Source organism: Apis laboriosa, unplaced genomic scaffold (assembly GCF_014066325.1).
Source record: "Apis laboriosa isolate Shangri-la unplaced genomic scaffold, ASM1406632v1 scaffold74_cov149, whole genome shotgun sequence".
NCBI classification, from domain to species: domain Eukaryota; kingdom Metazoa; phylum Arthropoda; class Insecta; order Hymenoptera; family Apidae; genus Apis; species Apis laboriosa.
Genome location: NW_025224330.1, coordinates 1,997,481 through 2,019,120, shown reverse-complemented (window position 1 = coordinate 2,019,120; position 21,640 = coordinate 1,997,481). Strand labels below are relative to the sequence as shown.

General features: G+C 42.2%; 1 protein-coding gene across 3 annotated transcripts in view; it reads right to left on the bottom strand.

Moving 5' to 3' along the window:
• LOC122719344 (transcription factor Sox-13) overlaps window positions 1–21,640 on the bottom strand; it is a 153,607-nt gene that overhangs the window by 32,186 nt on the left and 99,781 nt on the right. For all 3 annotated transcript variants that reach the window (XM_043945080.1, XM_043945079.1, XM_043945082.1), the window contains exons 2-3: window positions 19,441–20,184; window positions 11,214–11,433 (exon numbers count right to left, since the gene is read on the bottom strand). In XM_043945080.1, the coding sequence (XP_043801015.1) occupies window positions 11,214–11,433; window positions 19,441–20,184 (964 nt within the window). The remainder of the gene's footprint in view (window positions 1–11,213; window positions 11,434–19,440; window positions 20,185–21,640) is intronic.

Sequence of the window (21,640 nt, the reverse complement as noted above, 5' to 3'; positions counted from 1 at the left end):
GGAGGGATGTTGGAATGTGGCTACTTGTGTGCTCGATTTACGCGAAAACAAGGAGAGGAACTCGACGAGATTTTGTTGCTTTCTTTCTTCGTGTTTTTGTTTTGCGATTACGAATGATCTTCTAAAATCAAACTTTTGGGATTGAATGGGGAGGGGAGAGGGTTCGGTTTTGTTTCTATATTGAATATCGATAACTTGGATGTTTCTTCTTTGGGTATCTTTTATTGTGCATTTGTTATCGATTTGTTTGAAGTTTCTTTTAGCGGTCAGGATAAAATTATAAGGAATTTCGAGCAGGTAATAGTAAATTGAAACGCAAGTTGGAAATAATAATTAATATATGTTTATGTAAGAAATTAGCCTGTAATTCGGATTGGTGAGCTTTAACTCGCACAGCTTAGTTACCTTCCGAAACTTGATCATTTATTTAACGGGAAATCCTCCGGTTTTAACGCGTCGTTACATTTCTATTATAAATATATTATACCGTGTTTACACTTGCAAAGACTAAACTAACTCGGTGTAACTATATATATATATATATATATATATATATATATTAATGCCAAACGGAATCGCTAATTAAAAGACGATACGTTTAATCGGTTAAAATGTGTATAACGCATAAGGAATTTCTCGAACGTCTTCTCGAACAAATCGAGAGACTCGTCTACTCAAATCGATCGTCGAGGAAAATTAAAACAGATTCCACGAATTGAACGGAAAGAAACGATCGAACAAGGATGACGAATCGAAAGTCAGCCAAGTCACGGTCATACGTTCGGTTTCCGGAAGAGAGAAAGAGAGAAAGGGGGGGAAGGAGGGAAGCAAACAGAAACGCTGAAACGCAGACAGGATGAAACGATGGGGGACAGGACGGGGGAGGAAGAGGCAGGGGATAAAAACATGGAAGAGAATCGTGGAGAGAAGCGGCGTGGTGCGGTGATATAACGAAACGAAGAGTCGGTCGAAACAGAGAGACATCCGGCGGTGGAAGAGTTGGGGGATATAAATTGTGGAAAGGAGCGAACGCGACAGACGCGGGATATGGGGAGGCGGGGGGAGGGGAGGGGGGGGGAGAGCGGGGGCGCAATTTGAGCGAGTGGCATCAGTCGGCGGGTTTAATGAGGTTAGCTGCAATTACATGCATTAGTACGACATGACGAGGGCAGCGGACCCGACCTCGGTCCTCTGCAAGAGATATTCGATGTATGAGCCTGGCAAAAGGGTGGCCAGAGGGTGGAACGCGAGGTGGAGGAGGAGGAGGACGTGGAGTGGAGAGAGCCGCGATACGGTGCAAAGGAGATACAAAGAGAGGAGGAGGGGACGGATGTAGAGGGGGAGGATCGAGGAGGAGACCGAGAGAAAGAGGAGGGGGGGGGGGAGGGGAGAAGAAAAGAGAGAAGAGGACCGAGAAGAAACGTCGGTGTAGCTCGGGTTAAAATGCGTTAACGCGTTACCCGTGTTATATATATATATATATACACACTGTGCCCGCGCGCTCATTCGTACGGCACAGTGCAGAGCAGAGCGGAGCGGAGCGGAGCCGAGCGGAGCGGTTTGCTCGTCTCTCGCGGCAGGTAACGCGCAAACTCACGCATCGTTGCCTCGCGATCAAACGGCAAACACCGTCGGGTTGCCGCTCCACTGCGATAATTCTTTGATCGCTCGAAAAGATACACGTCGAGTCGAGCACACGACAGCCAACCCTCTCTGTCAACCAACCCGTTTCCCTCTTCTTTCCGCGAGAAAGAGAGAGAGAGAGGGGGAGAGGAGCGTCCCTATCTGGAAGAGAGAGGCTTGGTGAATCGGATAAGCGCGGGAAAAAAGAGCGCTTTGGAAGGGAGGAGGGGGGGACTGCATACTGGGAGAGAAAAAAAATGAACGGATACGTTCATTTAGCCCCCGTTTAGACGGCGTGCCGCACGCGACGAATTCAAGATACGAAATCACGCGATGACGTGCGCTTCGCTTGCCTCTCGAAGAGACACGAATGCCATTTCGTTTCCGGGAAACTAATGCTTTACGCGCTTCTGTTTTTTTTTTTTTTTTTTTTCTTTTTTCCTATCGTCTTAAGATTCTTTTCGATTCTTACGTTACGAAGAGGTTCGATGAAAAAGTTATCGTTCGATCGCGAAGATAAAATTGTAAAAAAAAAATTTCCTTTTTTACAATTTTTCCCCTTCATCCTTGTGAAAAAAAACTATTATAAACAGCGCGAAACGCGCCGTTCCATCTACTCGAATCGGACCCCTTCATCGATTCAATTGCACTACAAAAATTATACCCACGTGCACGCGTCAAACGTAATCCACGCGTATTGGAAAGTGCACGGCGTCAAAGAGCCCCGAGTGCGCGTCCCATTCACCGTTAAAACAATGGGAAAATCCGAAAACAAAGGAAATATCAAGATAGCGGAGCTTTCGGTTCGAACATCGGTTCCGCGCAACCGATACAGGTATGTATTATCGATGATAAAGGACGAGACGACGAATCACCATATTGGCGGAGAACAAAAAACGCGCCACCCCCAGAGAGAGGAGGAGGGGAGAGGGAGGGAGGCGGTTTTGTTCGATATTACCAGGACAGTGGTGTAGGATACCCTGTGAGATACCTGGTACATGTATAGGTATGGTAGGGATAGAGCATTTTTGCGCGGCTGACCAACGAACGTCCCGCGAACGTTGTATTGTCGGTCGATACGGATTTCACGAGCGGCGGCATTTTCCAGAGAGAGAGAGAGTGAAAGAGTGCGAGAGAGAAGCGGAAACGCGCGGATACGTTTGATACAATATATAAGCGGTCGGAACAGTGGCGGGGTCCGGGGAATCACAAAGTAGCATTCTATTGACAGAGAGCTCGACGCTCTCCGGTCCGCCGGTGATTATACTTGGTGATCATATCGCTCGTATATTGACAAACAGCGATACAAACACCCATATACACAAAGATAGAGGCGGATAGATGGACAGAGAGAGAGAGAGAGAGAGAGAGAGAGAGAGAATAGAGTAGAAAGGGAAACCGGAGGAAAGGAAGGAGGGGGAGAGATGGAGAATCATCCCCATTCCCGGACGCCTCTGTCCCCTCTGTTTTACCCTGTGTCCTCGTTCCTCCGCGCGTCTACGCGTTTCCTCTCCCTTTCCAACCTATCCCGGCATAGCCGTCCTTCTTCCCCCTCTCCCTCCCCCCTCGATCGTCATCCCCCACGGGTGTATGCGCCGCTGCAAACCTCCCGTCGGCGGCCACAGGGAGTGGTGGCCGTTCCCGTGGACGCTTCTCGTGCACCGGTGCACACAGACCGCCCACCGGCGACCCACAATACGCCGCTAATTCCCATAAAGCGCCGACCGATACGCAAATGGACAAACGTATGGACATACGCACAAGCGCCCCTGGCCTCTCTCGTTGACCGGCCAAACACCGCACGCCATACACACCCCTCCCTCTCTTCCTCTCCCCCTCTTGTTCCACGATTCTAACCCGGCATTCGCAGCTTGTATATCGAGCTTCTCTCTCTCTCTCTCTCTCTCTCTCTCTCTCTCTCTCTCTCTGTCCGTACGTACGTGTGTATCTCGCGTTTGTTTTCCCGTTCTCGTTCATGATTCCCGCCCGTCTTTGTAGATTACGCTAGCGTGTAATAACGGAACGGTCGCGCGGAAATGCGCCGTGATGTCGGACCGTTTCCAGCTTTTCTTTGGTTACTTGAGACTCCGAGGGGATTGGAGGATTCATTTTTTTTTTTTGTTTTTGTTTCTCGGTGATGGATGGAAAAGGGTGTAATTGGAATAATTAATAGAGGGGTGATTATTTTTTTTTTCAATTAGTTTTTCAGAAAGGTTTTTCGTTCGCTGTGTCTGCGATGATTTCCTTTTTTTTTTTTTTTTTTTTTTTTGGATTTGGAATTGGTGGTGGAAGGGCAAAGGCGAAATTTATGATTGATATCAAATGGGGTTTTTTTTTTTTTTTTTTTTTTTTTTTTTTTTTTAGTTATCGGATGAATATTCTAGTCCGTTAATTCATTCAAGATTATTCGATTCAACGACTATCGTGTATTAATCGTATTTATTCCCCCGACTAAGTGCTCAACTTTTCGAGGCGAAATAACGAGAATAGCCTATGCGAATGCTTCGCACAAATTACACATCGACGGTTTTCGAAGCGGTTTATCCTTTTTTTTTTTTTTAATTTCTATGAATTTTTATAATAAAATTACTCAAAATTGAATCGCATTTCGTTAAAAATGATAAATGGAATAATTTAATGGGGAGATCGAGATATTAAAGATTAAAATATAATACTTATATTCACGCGCAAAACATCGAATCAAAAATTTTACCAAAAATTATCGAAATATTCTTATAAACGCGACTCAAACGGACAAGCAAAATTACGAATTCTTCTTTATTCTATATCAAAATGAAAACAATCAAGCGATGTTAATTTCTACAAAACAAAGAAAATTTCTATTGCACGTGTCATATTTTTTGGTAAAAAAAAGAAAAAAAAAAGAAAAAAAATGGCAGGAGTGCGATTTTGCGAGTTTGAAGAATTCAATTTTAACCGCTGATAGTGCCAGACAGAACGTTCGGATGGCGCTGCAGAAATTTCACGCTCACCTGCCGCAATTTCGTGGAGAGTCATCAAATATCGGTATACGAGGAAGGTCGTACGTGTCCGACCGGATCTTCTTTTGTAAGAAGATAGGTCGCGAGATTGTTGAATGAGAACACCTATGAATGAATCTGAATCGCGTCGTTTCGAGTATCCTTATCGAGGATACGTTCTGAAGGAACGTCACCACCTGAACTGTTTCTATCCTTAAAGATTCGAATTCCATCTTTCCTTCAGAAAGAGGATATTTACGACGCTAGAGAATTACCAAAAATTCGATGCGTTGATCCGTATATACACCATACGTATGAAAATAGATTAGATTGGGTATATACGTATATAATTATGTTTCTATTCCAATAAAAGTTACCGTTTGTTTTGTTAAGAGCATCTGCGTGTCTTCAATGATTGAAAACGCGTAAGATCTGAAACTTGTCGATTTGACGGCAGGTTTGGTAGTTCTAGTGGTCTTAACAGGTTCGCCGGGAACGATAAGAATCTGCACTGGTTTGTACTTTTTCGTTAGGTGTATGATAACGACTCGAACGTGAGATGTAAATTAATTCTAGAATACTATAATGGGATACTATATTTCTCGGTATTTTTTTTTTTTTTTAAACTTACCGTTTCTGAGAAATATAGTTTTCATTGGTATAAGAGGGATTATTGGTATTTCGAATTTTATACATTGAAACATAGACAGAATAGTTTTTATTGAAATTATTGAAATTATTGCACGGAGAGAATAATTATCTTCGATTCGCAGTTTCTTTTTTTTTTTTTTTTTTTTTTATCTAAAACTATTTACAAGAAAATAACGTTTAAAGATAAAAATAACAAACTCGTTTTAATATAAAGATTAGATATCCAATATATGTAATAACAGTCTAATACGACATTATTAGATAGATCCTTCATTGATAAACATATATTTAATTCGAGTCTTCATACTTATCATTCATTTATTCACAATCGATTTGTAAATCCGTGTATATTAAAAGATCGAGAGAAAATGTGATAAAAATTTAATCAATCCTCCATTATAATATATCCCTCAATCGACCAACATTGCCCACGTAATTACTTCAATTTCGAATCCACGAAGAATACTAAAATACCATTGAAAACCTTATAAAAGCTCAAAAGAAAGTAGTCGATACCGTTCCTATCGCGTAAATATAAATTCTATCTGAATACAATATAATCCTCCTATCCCTTCGACTCCCCGGATCGCACCCTCTCTCCCACTTCTCCTCCCATCCCATGAAAACTTAAACGTGCATAAATGCACCACATCTTTGTTCCAATCCATACGCGCATATACATATATATATACATATATATATATATATATATATATAAAGGGTCGCGCGCGTCACTTGGGCGAGCGAGTCGTAGGGGTTGTAAATAATAAAAGAGTAGCGATCGTCGGGAGCGGTGCACCTTGTCCGCACGCCCGAGCCACTGGGCGTGACAATATGCTCCTGCACAGGTGTACGGGCAAAGGTAGGTCCGCGGAGGCGCCTCCGGGAAGAGGAACGAGAAGTGCTCTCGCCGCCCACGCTCCGATCGCTCCGTTCTCCCTGTTCCCCGAACGAGAGAGAGAGAGAAAGAGTGAGAGTGAGAGCGCAGGCTTGTCCAAGAAGAAGCGAGACACGGTATTCTTAACGCGAAGGGGAAGGGAAGGGCGAGGAAGGAAAGAGAAGAAAAGGAAAGGAAGAGGAGACCTCCTGTGGAAAGGAGTCGAGGAGGATACATAGAGAGAGAGAGAGAGAGAGAGAGAGAGAGTACAGGCGTGTGCAGGTTGAGAGAGAAGGAAGAGAAAGGTCGAAAGGTGTAGCCGTTGGGAAGGTGGTGTGCGCTTTCGAGTACCTACGTGGCCGCACACCTGTGCTGCCAATGCAGCATGGCACAGGAGAGTCGCATAACAGGTGGAAAAGGTAAGAGAGAGAGAGAGAGAGAGAGAGAGAGAGAGAGAGAGAGAAGGAGAGGGAGGGAGGAAGAGAGAGAGAGCGAGGGGAAGAGAGAGCAAGAGAGGGGAACAGAGGAGAGGGAGATCCCCACTCGACCCCGAGTCTGCCAACTCGAACATTACTATACGCCCTCCGGGATCCGAGAGGAGGAGAACGCTCAGACTACCGCCTTCCTCCTACGTTCTCTCTCTCTCTTCTACGTCCGTCTCTCTCTCTCTCTCTCTTTCTCTCTCTCCTTGGCATCTCATTCTTTCCTACCACCGTGCACTCGTTTCGTGCCATCTCGGTCCCCTCCCCCTGTTTTCGACCCGCCACCCAACTCCACGACCCACCAACACCAACCTCCTTTCCTCTCCTCTCCTCTCCTCTACCTTTCCTTCACGGTCGCACTTCCGTTTTAACGTCGGCCAACTCTCGAGGCGGGCGGCTGCCTGCGCAAACGCCGCCGACAAACGCGTTTTCACTCGGTGCCGATGAAATGGCCGACGAGAAAACGTTCTCCACCCTTGCGAAGAGCGCCGCGAGACAACGCCGAGCGGAGGAATCAGAACGAGCGTGGCGACGCCGCCACACCGCGACGCGCGGTTTCCGGCCATCGGAAGGATCCTCGATGCATCTTCCTCTTCGTCTCATCGAGCTTCTTTTCATAATTCTGTGGTTCGATCGAGAGAAACGGAGAGAAATTTGTTCGAGGGACAGATTTTTAGCGGCGCTTGCTTAGAGAAAAGAAAAAGAAGAAAAGAAAAAGTTGGATAATGATAGGATGCTAATCGTTAATTATACGTTCGCGCTATAATTACTCTTCTCTTTTTTTACCAAATACCGGTTCGTGGAAAGCGGCGGGGAGACGCAGCGCGGATATCAACAGAGATCATCGCGTTAAATCGATTTAAGAATCGATTCCGTTGATTACACGGCCGAGAAGAAAATCAACCAAAAACCAGAAGAAGAAGAAGAAGAATAATAAAAACTGGGAAGGGAGATCCAATCTGCTCGCGATCGATTCACCGGATGGGCGTCATTAACGTCATCAACGAGTAACGAAGAAGCCTTATCATCTCCTCTCCCCTTCCATCCCCCTCCCCCAGGCCGCAACCGTCAATTGAAAATCTATCATCGACCCCCGGTGTCACTGCCCATCAACCCAACTCTCTCGACACGCTTCCAGCTACCAGGTGATCCCACGGGACCGTTCCAGGTAATAGTGGAGGCCACGCCACACCGCACAGCGAGCGTGTTTGCTTAAAAGCGTGTTCATCGTCCCGCCTCGGGGTGAATTTGGCGGAGCGAAGGGGGGAGGGCGTGCGTGCGTGCGTGCGTGCGTGTGCAACACGTAAATGACTGGCATAATAACGGTAATACTGTCGGGTATTATCTGCACGCGCTCGCATTTTTGCGGGCAGACAGGTTTCTCGCCGCTGCTTCTCCCTTGCGAGCTGTTGTTACCATCGCTTCCACGCGATGACCCACGGGTTTTTCGGGTCGCGGATGGGCAATCTAGTCATCGTCGATGCATCGTAGATAGGATCTATCTAGCCGATCGAATCGAGCATTGTCCTCGAGAATTTCATGTCCTCGATGACGTTAGCGCGATGACTATGCGAGATCGCGCGGCTCTGTTCTTCTTCGTGATGGATGAGTAGTGAATTCTGGATACGACTGGCGAGGAACGTGAGAGATTCGAGCATGTGACTAGTAATCAAGCGTAGGCACTGTGCCTACCGATATCAATTGTGACGATTTTAAAAATTAACTTTATCGTACGTGGATACGTGTAAGAAAGGTAAAGATGTATTCTTCTTCGAGTTGATGCAACGAGATATTGATGCATATAGGATTTTTCCAATGTTTAATGAAAAATAACATGCATTATCGAAGAATAATATAAATACATTAGCATGATCGGCGATCATTCTGTTCCGATACGATCTATTTATGCGTTCGTTATTTTTTAACTTCCTTTATTAAAAAAAAAAAAAAAAAAAAAAAAAAAAAAAGAAAAAGAAAATCGTTAAAGTTGAAATGATCACTCGATTACGCGTCAGACAGTTTATACAGATTGCTACGTCTATATTATTTCTTTTACGCTTAAAGAAATTTTTCTTTTTTTTTTTCCATCGAAGCTGCATGCTCATTTTATTTTACACATTAAAGAGAAATGAAAATTATCTAGGTTTATTTACGTAATATAATATATATCCTTTTTTTCCTTTTTTTTTAGAATAAAAAACGTAATATTCTGGGCAATGTATATAAAAGGGAAGGAAAATTTCGTTCAAAGTATCTCGGATATAATGTGTAATATATAATATCCTGCAACTTTCACGCGAGCGATTCTTAAAAAATATTGGAAATTAAACACGAGTAATATCTCTTCGAAGAAGAATCGTAAAGAAAATTTTCGACGTCTCTATTTTCCCAAATTTTATTATATTATATCATCGCGAAGGTAATAAATAAATTTCACCCAGGTTCAGGACATAATCCAAAACAATGATTAATACAGCCTCCTATTCATTAACAAAATTCTTTTCATTTTTTTTTTTTTTCTATTTTCAAATTTAATTTTACTGGCAGCGATTTCACTCCCGATATCGCAATAGTCTATATAATTACTGATTAAACCCACAACTGCACGCGAATCGTTGTTAAAAATATCCCCAACCGATTCTTATCGGTTCGTTCTTTCGTTAGTGGTTCACTGAAACGTGTCCATCCTTCCACGTCGCGCGAGACTAATAATCCCGTTTAGCGAAACAGTAAGAGAATATAATTAAATTTAATTACACGATCGCTTTCTAAGATTTAATTGGACCAACTTGTAACGCAACTTGTATATTTGTTTAACCTCGGAACAGAGTAGAAACGAGTCAGTGACTTTTTTTCTTTTCTTTCTCTTTTCTTTTCTTTTCTTTCTTTTTTTTTTTTCTTTTTTTAGATGTAAAGCAAGGTATATTATTAGACAAGTTATATTCATTTGTAACTATCATGTTTGTTCCGTTACGTTAATCATGATTTTTTTCTTACCGACGAATCATAATTTTTATTCTCTTTGAAATTCGTACCATTTATCAATGGCACGAATTCGATAAGAGAATTTTTATAACTTTAATTCTCTAAGATATTGGACAACTATGATAATAAAAAAAAAAAATAGATATCTTTTTCCTATTTCAAATATATATTACGGAAACGGATTTATCGAAGTTAAATTTTAACAAATCTAAACATCTCTTGACCGTGGACAGAAGCATCCATTACAAACTTTGACAAACGTCGACTTCTATTGCCGCGATAATATCAAAGAACACGATTCACTTTATCGCCTTAATAATTTCCGCACGCCCTCCGTATCGGCCATTTCAATCATACACTGTATAAGTTTCATCGCATTTCGATATGCCTCGACCGCGTGGCGGCCAACCAATTTCGACAACCAAGCAATATTCGTATGCTTATCGTCATCGCGCGACAACATTTCTCATTGCGTCTCGTTTCAAAACGATTTATCCGATTTAACTTCCTCCACCCAATAACTTATCCTTATTATTTTTGAACACGGCAACAACTCTCACGATTTTCATCGATAACACGTTACCGCGCGGTTATGCTAATTAAATAGCCCGTTGATAGCGGGGGCCGCGAACGAGTCGAATGCCCGGCCGAAATGAAAGCAACGTTAGATCGATCGGCAACGGATTAACGGGTCCCGCGAGAAATAAATGTCACCGCGTAACACCGGAGGCGAGTTGGATCGTGGAAATAGTACGAGACAAATTATCGGCTATTGATAGCCACTTTCCGATTCTCTCGGCAAATCCTGTACCCGCCAATACGTAAATTTAGAGGGATCGCCTCCGTTCTCTCCTCTTTCTTCGTCCCCGCTCGATCGATAAATCTCGCGTAATAAGCGAGCGTCGTTAACCCATCACGGGTGTCGTTTGAATTTTGTATCGATGATATTAGCTTTGCCAAACTCGTGCGTCTCAGACAATCAATTTCTCTGCTGGCCTCGATTATAAGCCGAAAATAATCCCAGACCTGATGTGGCTGCTTACGCCGAGATCCATGACCCGCGTAAAATCGATCCGTTCGAAACAGATACGCGAGAAGTGCGTCTCGTTCGACATTCGAGGAGAAAATACGCAAGATATGTTTGAGGTTTTAGTTTCGTATGGAATGCGCGAATCTGAGTAGAGGCAAAGCGAAGAGGTAAGATTTACCGATTTCAAATTGTTTCCAATAGAAAATCTCTCTCTTTTATAACTCTCTTTTATAAGATACATCATCTTACAAATACTGGGAAAAAAATATCCAAAGAACGAATGAAAATTGAATTAATAATCTTTATAAATACTACGAATGGAAACGATAATGGAAATGATGAACATTTACAAATTGCCCAACAATTTTGCCCCTTCCCTTAAATTTAATTTCTATAAACCGTGGATGATTAGCTCGGCGCAGTACTCTGTAAAGCAAAAACCGAATAACTACCCCCTGAATAGAAACTCGCCAAAAGCATTCGTTACACTCTCGTATCTCTCGCCACTCGTCTTATTCCCCCACCCCTTCTTATCCGCCTCTGAATGAACCAAAAAATAAATAAATAAATAAAATATCTCCTACCTTCGACTGATCTTGCTGTTGCAGCAATTGTTCCCTGAGCAGCTGCAGCTGCAGGATCATCTCGGACAGCCTCCGCTCCTTCTCCGCGAAGCTCTCCGCGCAGAAGACCCTGTGCAAGGCCGACGCGCCATCCTGCTGCACTTGTCCATCCGTGTTCTGCATCCTGCCAGATGCCGGGGGCGAGGGTGGCACGCTGTTCGCCACGCTGGCGACGCCTCCGCTGCAACGCACACCATCACAGACCACGGTCAATTACGCTTTATCCGTTACGAGGGAGGCCTTTCTCTTCCTTCCTCTCTTCCGTTTCCAAAAAGAGAGACAAAGAGAGAGAGAGAAGAAACACAGGATAAAGACAAGGAGGGAGAATGGAAACGAGATGCAGCATACACATATATATATATATAGAGAGAGAGAGAGAAATAGAAGGCAGCAGGTAGATCGACCACGTACGGGGCTATTCGCGTGCGAGCAAGAGTTTCCAGTGGCTCCAGCCTCTGGAATGGGATAGTGGTCCGCGTACATAGGGCCGGGAGCCAGGTGAATAATAGATAGGGTCGCGGCCGCGCAATCACGGTAGCCCGAGTGTTTGCCGCCGTGATGGGGTGCTCTCGCTCTTCTCCTTCCCCTCCGCCTAGCCAGCCGCTCTTTCTCCTTCCCCCTTCTCCCTCTCTCTCTCTCTCTCCCTCTCTCTGTTTCCACCTCTTTCTCTTTCCGTCTCTCCGTCCCTGTTCGCAGCACCGGTTTCTTCCCTTCCCCCCAAAGAGTGCCCTCCTCGTCTACGCCCGGAGCTCTCGTTCCATTCCTCTTTTATACCGGGGAAAATGGACCACGAATAAGTGATACCGGACCTATTGTGCGCAACCCGGTGGTGGAGCGATGGGCTCGACCAACGAGAATACACCGAGATGTGAAGTGAAGGACATCGCGAGAACGAGAGGATAAGGACGAGAGAGAGAGAGAGGGAGAGGGAGAGGGAGAGGGAGAGGGAGAGAGGATTGAAAGAAGCGCGGCTTCCGGATCTGGGGCAATAATATGAGGCTTCCCTCTTCTCTCCTCGCCCGGTGTATCGTTACATGGCGTTTCTTACGGGGTCAACGGTTAAAGGGACGGTCGAATTTTAAAATACCGTTTTCAAACCTTCCGGGCGAAAATTCAGGTATGGATGGAGATGGAGAGTGAATGCGCGCGATATATTTTTCGTACGATGGAAAAGGGGATGGTGGTTTTCTCTCTCTCTCTCTCTCTCTCTCTCTCTCTCTCTCTCTCTCTCTCTCTCACTCTAGATGTATTAATTATTGTTTGCGGATGAATTTGTCGGATGAGAAATTTCCTGTTGTTTTTTTCCTGTTTCGATTAATGATGATAGGACGATAGGATAGGATGGGATATGATTTTTGAGGAAGAGAGAATTTTTAAAATTAATTATGAACGTGCGCGTCAAGTGTATACACCGATCGGAGGCGAGGCAGAAATTTTAAAATTCAAAAGTATAATTAAAAATACAGAATATTTAATAAACATAGTAAGATATAAGCTTCCATAATGTAAGTTTAACTTTCTTAATATGACTGTGTATTAAGTATTTCTTATCGTATATCTATCTACCCTTTAAATCTTGAATTTTATTTCAAACGAGCGAATATATATACGTACAACTATATATATATATACGCTTCCGTTATCACTAAAACTCAAAAATAATATAATATCAAACACGATCTTGGTCGAATCGAAGCGATATAATAAACAAAAGATTTAGAAACAGAAGAAGCAAATAAAATAAAATAAAATCGCGACGAAATAAAGAAAAAAAAAAAAAAAAAAAAAAATAAGAAGGAAAGGAAATAACATTTAGAAATATTTGAAATTTTTAAACTGAATTCGAATGGTTGCTGATCGAAAATGAAATAAGAGAGACGCGTCCCTTTATCCTCGCGCGGCATATGAAAGACCCTTGCTGTGCGTAGCTTTCTTTCAAGACCGATAATAACGCTCGATGGCCGGCTACAAGATTCTATTCGCGCCTGTTGACCTCGGTATCAGGCAACAAAAGGCTCATTCTGTCCCTATTATCATCCCCTCCTTCCCCCCCCCCCCTTCCTCGACCTGCACGTAGGATTTAGCCTTTCCGGCTCACCAAAAATAGACCGTATCACCCGTGTTGCTCCTTTTGTCACGCCAATTTTGCGACATACCGTTATTTTTGGCGAACGCGCGGTTAAAAATAAGGTCATCCACGGTGCTGAATGAACGATAAGAGGAGAGGGCGCGTTAATTTCGTTCGTGGAATTTTCATTGGCCAAGAGTCTTCGAACTCTTCGACACCTTAGGCAGGCGATATCTCGCTAACCTCGATATTCACGATTTCTCGATACGAATCCTTCCATTTTTACTCGTGTTTACATATCTCGTTTCACACATCGTAATATCTCTTGACATCTTTTTTTTTTTGAAATAAGAGAGCATTGTTACGGTGTCCACGACACCGTTCATCGATTGAAAAAATTAATTTTGAAAAAGTTGACAGAGCCACAATAAATGATATAGTTAGTGGTGAAGGATTATTTTTATAGATCATATAAAAATAATCCCCTCCCCTTCGTATTCTTGTTTCTTACGTTGTTTTATACGTATGCTGAATCGTAATTTTGAATTCGAGATGTTCAGCATGAAATTGACGATACATTTATCCACATACGTGTATTCTCCGGTTTAAACGTTTGGAAACTCGCGACACGCGTATGATGGAAGTTGGCAAGCGGAGTATTAGTATCAAAAGTGGAACGTGTAATAATGTACGGATTTTTTAAACGCGGCGCGCCCGTTTTAATTCCACCCGCGTCACTATTTGTAATGGAGAATATGCGTACCTTATAAATTATGTTTCGTTGAATCGAATCAGGGATCTCTTTCTCGATTTGCGATTTTAAGGATTTAATATTTATATCAAGATACTATTAAGATATTATTTTATAATTCCATTTACGTATTCCATTTTTATCGCATTAAAATTATTTATTATTATTTAAACATTTATCTCCGATAAATTTTATTAATCTATCTATTTGTCAATTTTTAAACAATTTTAGATACACGTACGATACCGCTTATCTTACGATAGCGATATTATTCTATATTCTCACAGTTCCATTCAATTCCGACTATTAATCAAGTTTTATTTGATTATTCAATAATGTTATTCAATAAATATAATGTATTTCGTGAGACCCCCCATCCTCCATTTCCATCCTATATATTTTTCTCTTCCATTTGTTGATTATTAAACACTTATACATTGAAGCTTTATACACACTAGCTTGATAACACTATTTCATTCAAACTTTCTTTAACCATTGAATTTAATATCAAATGTGAGAGAAGCTAAATTGTAAAGGAAGTATAACGAATTTATTGCCTATTGGCAATCTCTCATTTCTTTTCACGATTTAATGATTCACGGTATAGCAGCTGCGATCCGGTTCGCCCGGCGAATAATGCCAGTGTTGTTTGATTTAGTTTGAAAAGCCATTGCCGGGTATCTAAGCAGAGAATGATTACAAAATAGCAACGCTCTTGTTATCGAACAAACGAACATTGATCATCTACACTTCCCTTTTAGAATCCTCGCTTCGATCGACCTAAAAATTCGTATACCATAACTATTTTTAACGCGCAACGATGCGATCTATATTTTCATCGAAGCGAGAACAAAAAGTAGGCAAAAGGTAAATGAATCAAAAATTCAACCAAAAATCCCAATTCTCCAATTCCATCCTCCATTTACCGTATTTATATACATCACAATATCTTTCCTGTTAATCGACCTGTAACGAGAACAATTTCAAAAATCTTCCAATAGGCAAATTAAACTCAAGGTTGCCAATATTCGTGGAACTTCGAATAATCGTCCTTTGCTCTGCAAAAACAAAAAAAAAAAAAAAAAATAATTAACCAAAACTCTTGATACTCGTTATAATCAATCGATCCGAAATATGCAATTTGTTCCCGCCCCCGATCGTTAAAACAAGCGTGTATTTCTATATTCAAGGGTGGCGGGCGCGGGGAGGGGCCGCGTCCAGAATTGAACGCGTTCCAAAAAGTCGGGTTGAACGTCACGTAAGTGCGAGTTGTCGCACAGTTGGCTGAATTTTGGAAGAATTTTGGCCCCGATAAGCACGCGGCGTGTGGGCAGCGGCCAGCCTGGCACGATTCCGTCCGCTCCCGCGCGCTTGCCAAGTTCACCGGTTCGCTTTCAATGGTTACAACCCGCCACCCGGGATCGCATTCTTCCACGTTACCAGTCGAGATGTTACCAGTCGGAGAGGATCCCGCTCGACAGTTTTGTTTCAATCATTCCCTCCTCGATTTTCTGGCTCCGGGAAGGGGAAACGCGAAAATTATAGAATACGAATATTTGGCGGATGATTCTCTCTCCCTCTCTTTCCCTCTCGATAGCGCCTCGTCACGAGTTTAATCAATTTTTCCCCCGATCGAAGCGTCCACGGTTTTTCCATTGGAATTTATATTTCGAACAAATTCAATCAGTAAGAAAATTCTTGCAAAGTGTTCTTCATGTAGGCTAATGCGCTTCATTTCGAATGCGATACGATTTCAAAGATGAGAGTTGATCTCTCTACAATTTATCAAGAGCAAGAATTATTTGAACGAAAAAATTTTTCTTGCCCTTCCATCGAACCCATATAAATAGAATTCCGTATTTATCGAGAAACGCCATTTAACAAATATTATATATTTTAACAAACGAGAGGCATTTTTTTGCAAGAATTTTTTTACCCATTGAATTTGTTCGAAATAAATTTCAATAAAAACCATGGTATTGATTATATTACATCGTAAAGAAGATTCGATCGGAGGAAGAAGTACCTAAACGCGTATACAATAAGTTTCTTAAAGGAAGGTTGGGTGAGATCAGCGGAGCAATCGTCGATCGAGATGGACTGCGATCCATAATTAGCCACGTGCGGGGATAATCTTCACTTTGTATCCCCGACGCATTGCATTATACATTGTGCCCGGGGATGTTGAACGGAGACGGAAAAACGTACGGTCGTCTCAGCGCCGATACAAAGAATCAATTCATTCATTCTGATTACACGGAGCAATTATTATTACGTGACCGTGCGATATCGACTTTGTCCGCGATAACTTACACAACCCTCCCGTCGTATCCGCGATGAATTTCGCTCTTTTCACTTGTCCTCTTTCTCTCCGCCATTTTTTCCCAGCTTTTTCCCCTCCCCCCGTAACAGGACGAATAATTTTCAGGTTTCACTTATAGCTCCGCGCGAGATAGATTTTTTTTTTTTCAGTCCGTGTTGCACGAAGTTGATTGTAGTTGAAGAAGAAGAAGAAGAAGAAGAAGAAGGAGAAGAAAAATGAAAGATAAGAAATTGTAATTTATGTTAAGGTAAACAAATTAGATACAGTTTTTGTAGAATTATCATTCATCTTGCTAGATTCGATTTTTTTATAATTAAAAGAAGGTTATAAATCATAAATAAGATTTATAAATAATCGATCAGAGAACGTTGAATATATATCATTTTTCTGGTATTTCTTTTGTGTATATCTAATGTGATTTCAATACACGTGATGAAAATACGAAGATTTGGAAATAAAAATATACAACGATAAACGTCCAAACGACAAATTAAAATTTTTTACTAGATTTTTTTCTCATCGATTATTAATAATAAAAGGAACACGAGACATTTTTATCGATTCTCGTTCTCGTCTCGAACAAAGAAAATTTAAGTCAATCTCTCATTTATTCCATAGGACTGTTAAAGGAATCTTTAGCTAGGGGGAAAAAAGCTAATCGAAATATCAATGGAAAAACTATGAAATACGAACAAAAACTTTCTTCAACACTTGTACCAACTACATCGATAACGACATTCGATTCCTGCTCCATCCATCTTTCGATTCGTTTCATTAAAATCAAGCAGCGACACTTGGTCCTCTCGAGCTCGTTTTTTAGGCCGCGCGAAGATGGAGGCATGGCGAAGAGCGCAGGCATAGTCCAGGATGAGACGTCGACTCGTCCGATTTCTTATCGTCCTCTCCATGGACGCGTTTCTTTGTCCCAGAGCCGAGAAGTCGGATATTTTCAGGCTCTCTCACTGTGGACCCCTTGTTTTTTTGCCCTCGGCCCTCGCTCCCGACGACTTCCTTTACGCACGCTCCTCTTTGTATTTCACGGATGGATCTCGGTTCGAACGTAACGAAGAGTCGAGTTTACGACTGGAATCCGTGGATCTTGTCGTTCCACGAACAATGGACGCTTTTGTGGCCCACTCGCGGGGCCAAATTTAAGCGGTTCGCGTTGTTATTCACCGATACGGAGGAGAGGGCAGAATGGAGAGGCTGCTAAACTCTATCGAACCTGTCCAGCTTTTGCTCAAACAATCGCGAATATACGAACGAATATTTTCAATGTTTTTTTAAACTCGAAATCGTCTGTGTTCGTTAAATATTCCCGATGGAAAAAAATTTCGTATAAAATTTCGGTGATCGATTTGGAATTTTTGCAGAATTTTTATGTCTCGATATGATGATAAATCATTTTAATCGATTTGTAATTTTGTTTCCGATTCGTAAATAAGTAGGTATTTATTTTCTTTCGATACGAATTGAAAATTGGTTTTTCTAAAGTAAAGCGTAAGTTGTGCACAGTTTTCTTTCGAGCTTTGATAAACAGATTTCAAAAATAGAAATCAACGAATTCTAATTCTGCCTGACACTTTTTATGTTTGAATAGCAATAGCTCTCGTTGCTGCGCAGAATTAAAAAAGAAGAAAAGAGAAAGAATCTATACGTCGATACATCTATTAAAAAAAAAAAATATGTGTTCGAGAGCCTCTCTTCATTTCGAGATGAAAATTCTATTTTAATTTTGCGTTGTTAATACGTTCGAAATTTTGCACAAAAGGCCAAACACGCCGAAAATATACGAATAAAATATTATTGAACCGAAAAATTGATAACTTCAGCGTAAAATATAGGGAATACTCTTTGTTAACATAAAAATAAACAACTTTCGTTAACAATTTTTTAATATTCTCGAACATCAAATAGTATTTTATACTTTTGTTAAACTTCTTGCAACACAATTTAGAGGATCGAGAAGATAGCCTCACTAAACTTTAATTCCATAGCTCCTAATTCAATTGTAAAATAATTATCTCCGCCTAACCTAATTCGCTCTATTCCGACAATTCAACATTCGTTTTCGAAATTCATCTCATCGAGCATCAAAATCTCCGTCCCACTATATATCGATTCAATATCGATTCGAACGTTGGACGAATATAATCGTTTCACAGCGATATTAAAGAAAAAAAGAAAGAAACACCATTTTTTAAAACTCCGTATTTACCGGTTATGTAAAGCGTTCTTATTAAAGGCATCGACAACAAGTCGGAAAACAAACAACGGGAGATTAAAAGGCGTGGCGATTGCAACATCGCAACGAATCAAGCAGCCACGAATGCCTCCGGTTGGGGCATATCGAGAGACAATATCGGCTAATTAGAACGAGACACGTACGCTAAGTATTACGTAACACGAGCCATCGTAATAAATCGGCGATACCGAAAATCGCCGAATCAAGTCGGACCCCGCGAATTCGGGGAAAACAGGAAGGAACGCCTCGGCCAATGGAGCCAGGCCTCATTTCCTCCGGCTGACCGGCCACTTCCTGGCGCCGTTTAATTAATCGTCGTCCACTATCGCGGGCAGAAAGCGGGGAAAAGGAAAACTGTAAATAGCCGAATACGCGACAGCTGGACCTACTTTATTTCTCAAACGGCGGAATACCGGTATCCTGCCCTCTATACAATTCGCATACATATCGAATCTCCGTTTCGCCATTGCGAATACTCGAAGATGCTCAATAATCTTTCTCTCTTTCTTTTTCTTTCGCGAAGATAATTTATTACGCACATTGACAGATTTTCTCCTTCTCTTTGATATAACTTCAAAGTATAAATATTTAACGTAATTTTTTTAATTACGAATTACGTGTGCACGAAACTTTAATGAAAAAAAAACTTTTATGAAAAGATTAATCGCGATATAAGATATAAAACTCGTGTTCGCTCACTTGCCTTCGATCACCTCGATCAACCTGTCTCCCTCTCCCTCCCTCCCTCCCCAAATAAAACATTCAATTAAAAAAAAGAGAGAAAAGAAAAGAAAAACTAACCAATGCGCGTTGTGCCCGGTCGGCGTGGAGGTGGGCGGCGGGCTGTTCCGCCTGTTATTACTCGTGTCGTCCTGGAGCGACAGCGACTCGCTGTTCATCTTGAAGGTTAACCTCTTCAGCACGTCGTCCATGGATCTCTTGGTTGTCGCGGTGGTGGCGTTCCCGCCGTTGTTGTTGTTGTTGTTATTGTTGTTATTCTGCGTCACGGTGTTATTGTTGTTGTTGTGATGGGGGTGGGTGGGGTAATAGGGGTCGACGGTTAAGGGTGTGGGGGGCGAGCCGCACTCCGAGGAGCTGGCAGGTTCCACGACACCGCCCGACGACGAGGATGTGTTCGTGTGGTGATGGTGGTGGTGATGATGATGGTGGTGGTGGTGGTGGTGGGGGGGATAATGGTAGGCAAGAGCCTCCTGCCCCGTCAACACGATCCTCTGTCGCTTGCTGGTCCGCAAGGAATTCGACGATGGCGAGGGCGAGTCCCTGAGATCGGGCTCGCTGGTTGTCGCCGGCGACGAGCAGCCGGACGACTCGCAGTCACCTCCCCTCTGGTGGGGGTAACAGTCCTCGATGTCGACGGGGGTGGTGGGACCCTCTTCACCGACGGCTACCTCGCCACCGGGACCACCGGTCACCGACGAGGTCGTGTCCTCCTCCTCCTCGTTTGCGCCTGCCACTGTACCCGTGCCGCCCCCGCCCTCCGATAGCTTCGTTGGTGGTGACTTCCTCTTTGAGGACATCCTCAATCTGCAACGATTCACAGGAAGAAGAGTTAATTTTTTTTTTTTTTCTTTCTTTCCTTGCGCCACGATACGATACGGAAAAGGAGGGGAGATGCGCGTGGATTGACGCGTGCCGGAAACAATTAACGGTTTCAGTGTTATTCGTGATGGAGGCGTTTCACGTAAAAATCGACGAGAACATTTCGAAAATTCGAACGCTTAAATATCGTATAAAAGGATCTCTCTTATGGTTATGGTTCTTTCGCGAATTCTTTGCTATGTATTATATATAAAAAGAAAAAAAGGAGAGGAGGGGGAATTTCCTCTTAGTCGATCGATTCGTTGAACGTGATGACATAGTAGTAGAATTCTCGTAAATTGTGAGGATACGTTTTGTCAATATAATATAAGTTAATGTAGCCAATCCTTTAAAACGTTCGATACGTTCGTTTGTTTTCTCTGTTAGCGCTTACACATTCGACTGTTTTTAACGAAATACCACGTGTGACGCGGTGAAGTGGTGGGGCGGCGGCTTCACTCTCTTGCCAGAAAGAAGATATTCTCGTGGACGAGCAGTTACATACAGATCTTCGCATATCTGTGATAATATCTTATTGCGCGAAGATGAAATTTTTTTTAATTAATTCGAAATTAAACTGTCATTAAATATCCAGATGTACACAAATACATTTTTCTCATATATTTCTTCTAGAGAAATATGCTATTCGTTCGAGTTGTTGTCATACGTGTAGCGCGACAATGCCGAAGCTTTTCCTCTTTTTTTGTTCTTTTTCTTTGCTTCGATCTTCATCGAAGAGCGAGCACTTTGTGTCCATGCGCGACACGGGTTGCGTAACGATTACAAAGTTGCAAGTGCATCGCGCGACGGGTCGGGATTTATCTGTGCGGCAGTTGGATGCAGTTACGAATCTCGTTATAATTCATAACGTAACCGTCGGCGCGGTTGTAACGCTATCACGTGTGTTGTCGATAAGCGATCGCGAGAGACTATTCTTCGTTCGAGACCGGGCCGAAGGGGGAGGGGAGGGGAAGAATGGCAACCGCGAGAGAGTGTGAGTGTAGTGTAACGTATCGGAGAGAAGTCGGACGATCTTTGTCTTAGGAAGGCATTATTACATTAACGATTTCAAGAGCGACGGCGATGCTCGCTGCTTTAAGGATTCCCCTTCTTAAGTTATTAATATTTATTAATCATTTATCTCTTTTATTTCTCAAGTCCAATTCAAAGGCTGACGATTGCAACACTTATTGTAACCATATCTTCTTAACGAGGTTGCAACAATCCAAAGTCAAATAATCTTTTTCTTAATGGATTATTATAGTTTACGAATCATTTATTTCTTGTGCAATTTATTTTCGTTTCGTTTTCCATATTATATTGTGTTAAATTTCCAAACCAATCTTCTTAACGCTTTCCCATGTAACGGATTAAACGGATTTTTTTTTTTTTTTTTTTTTAA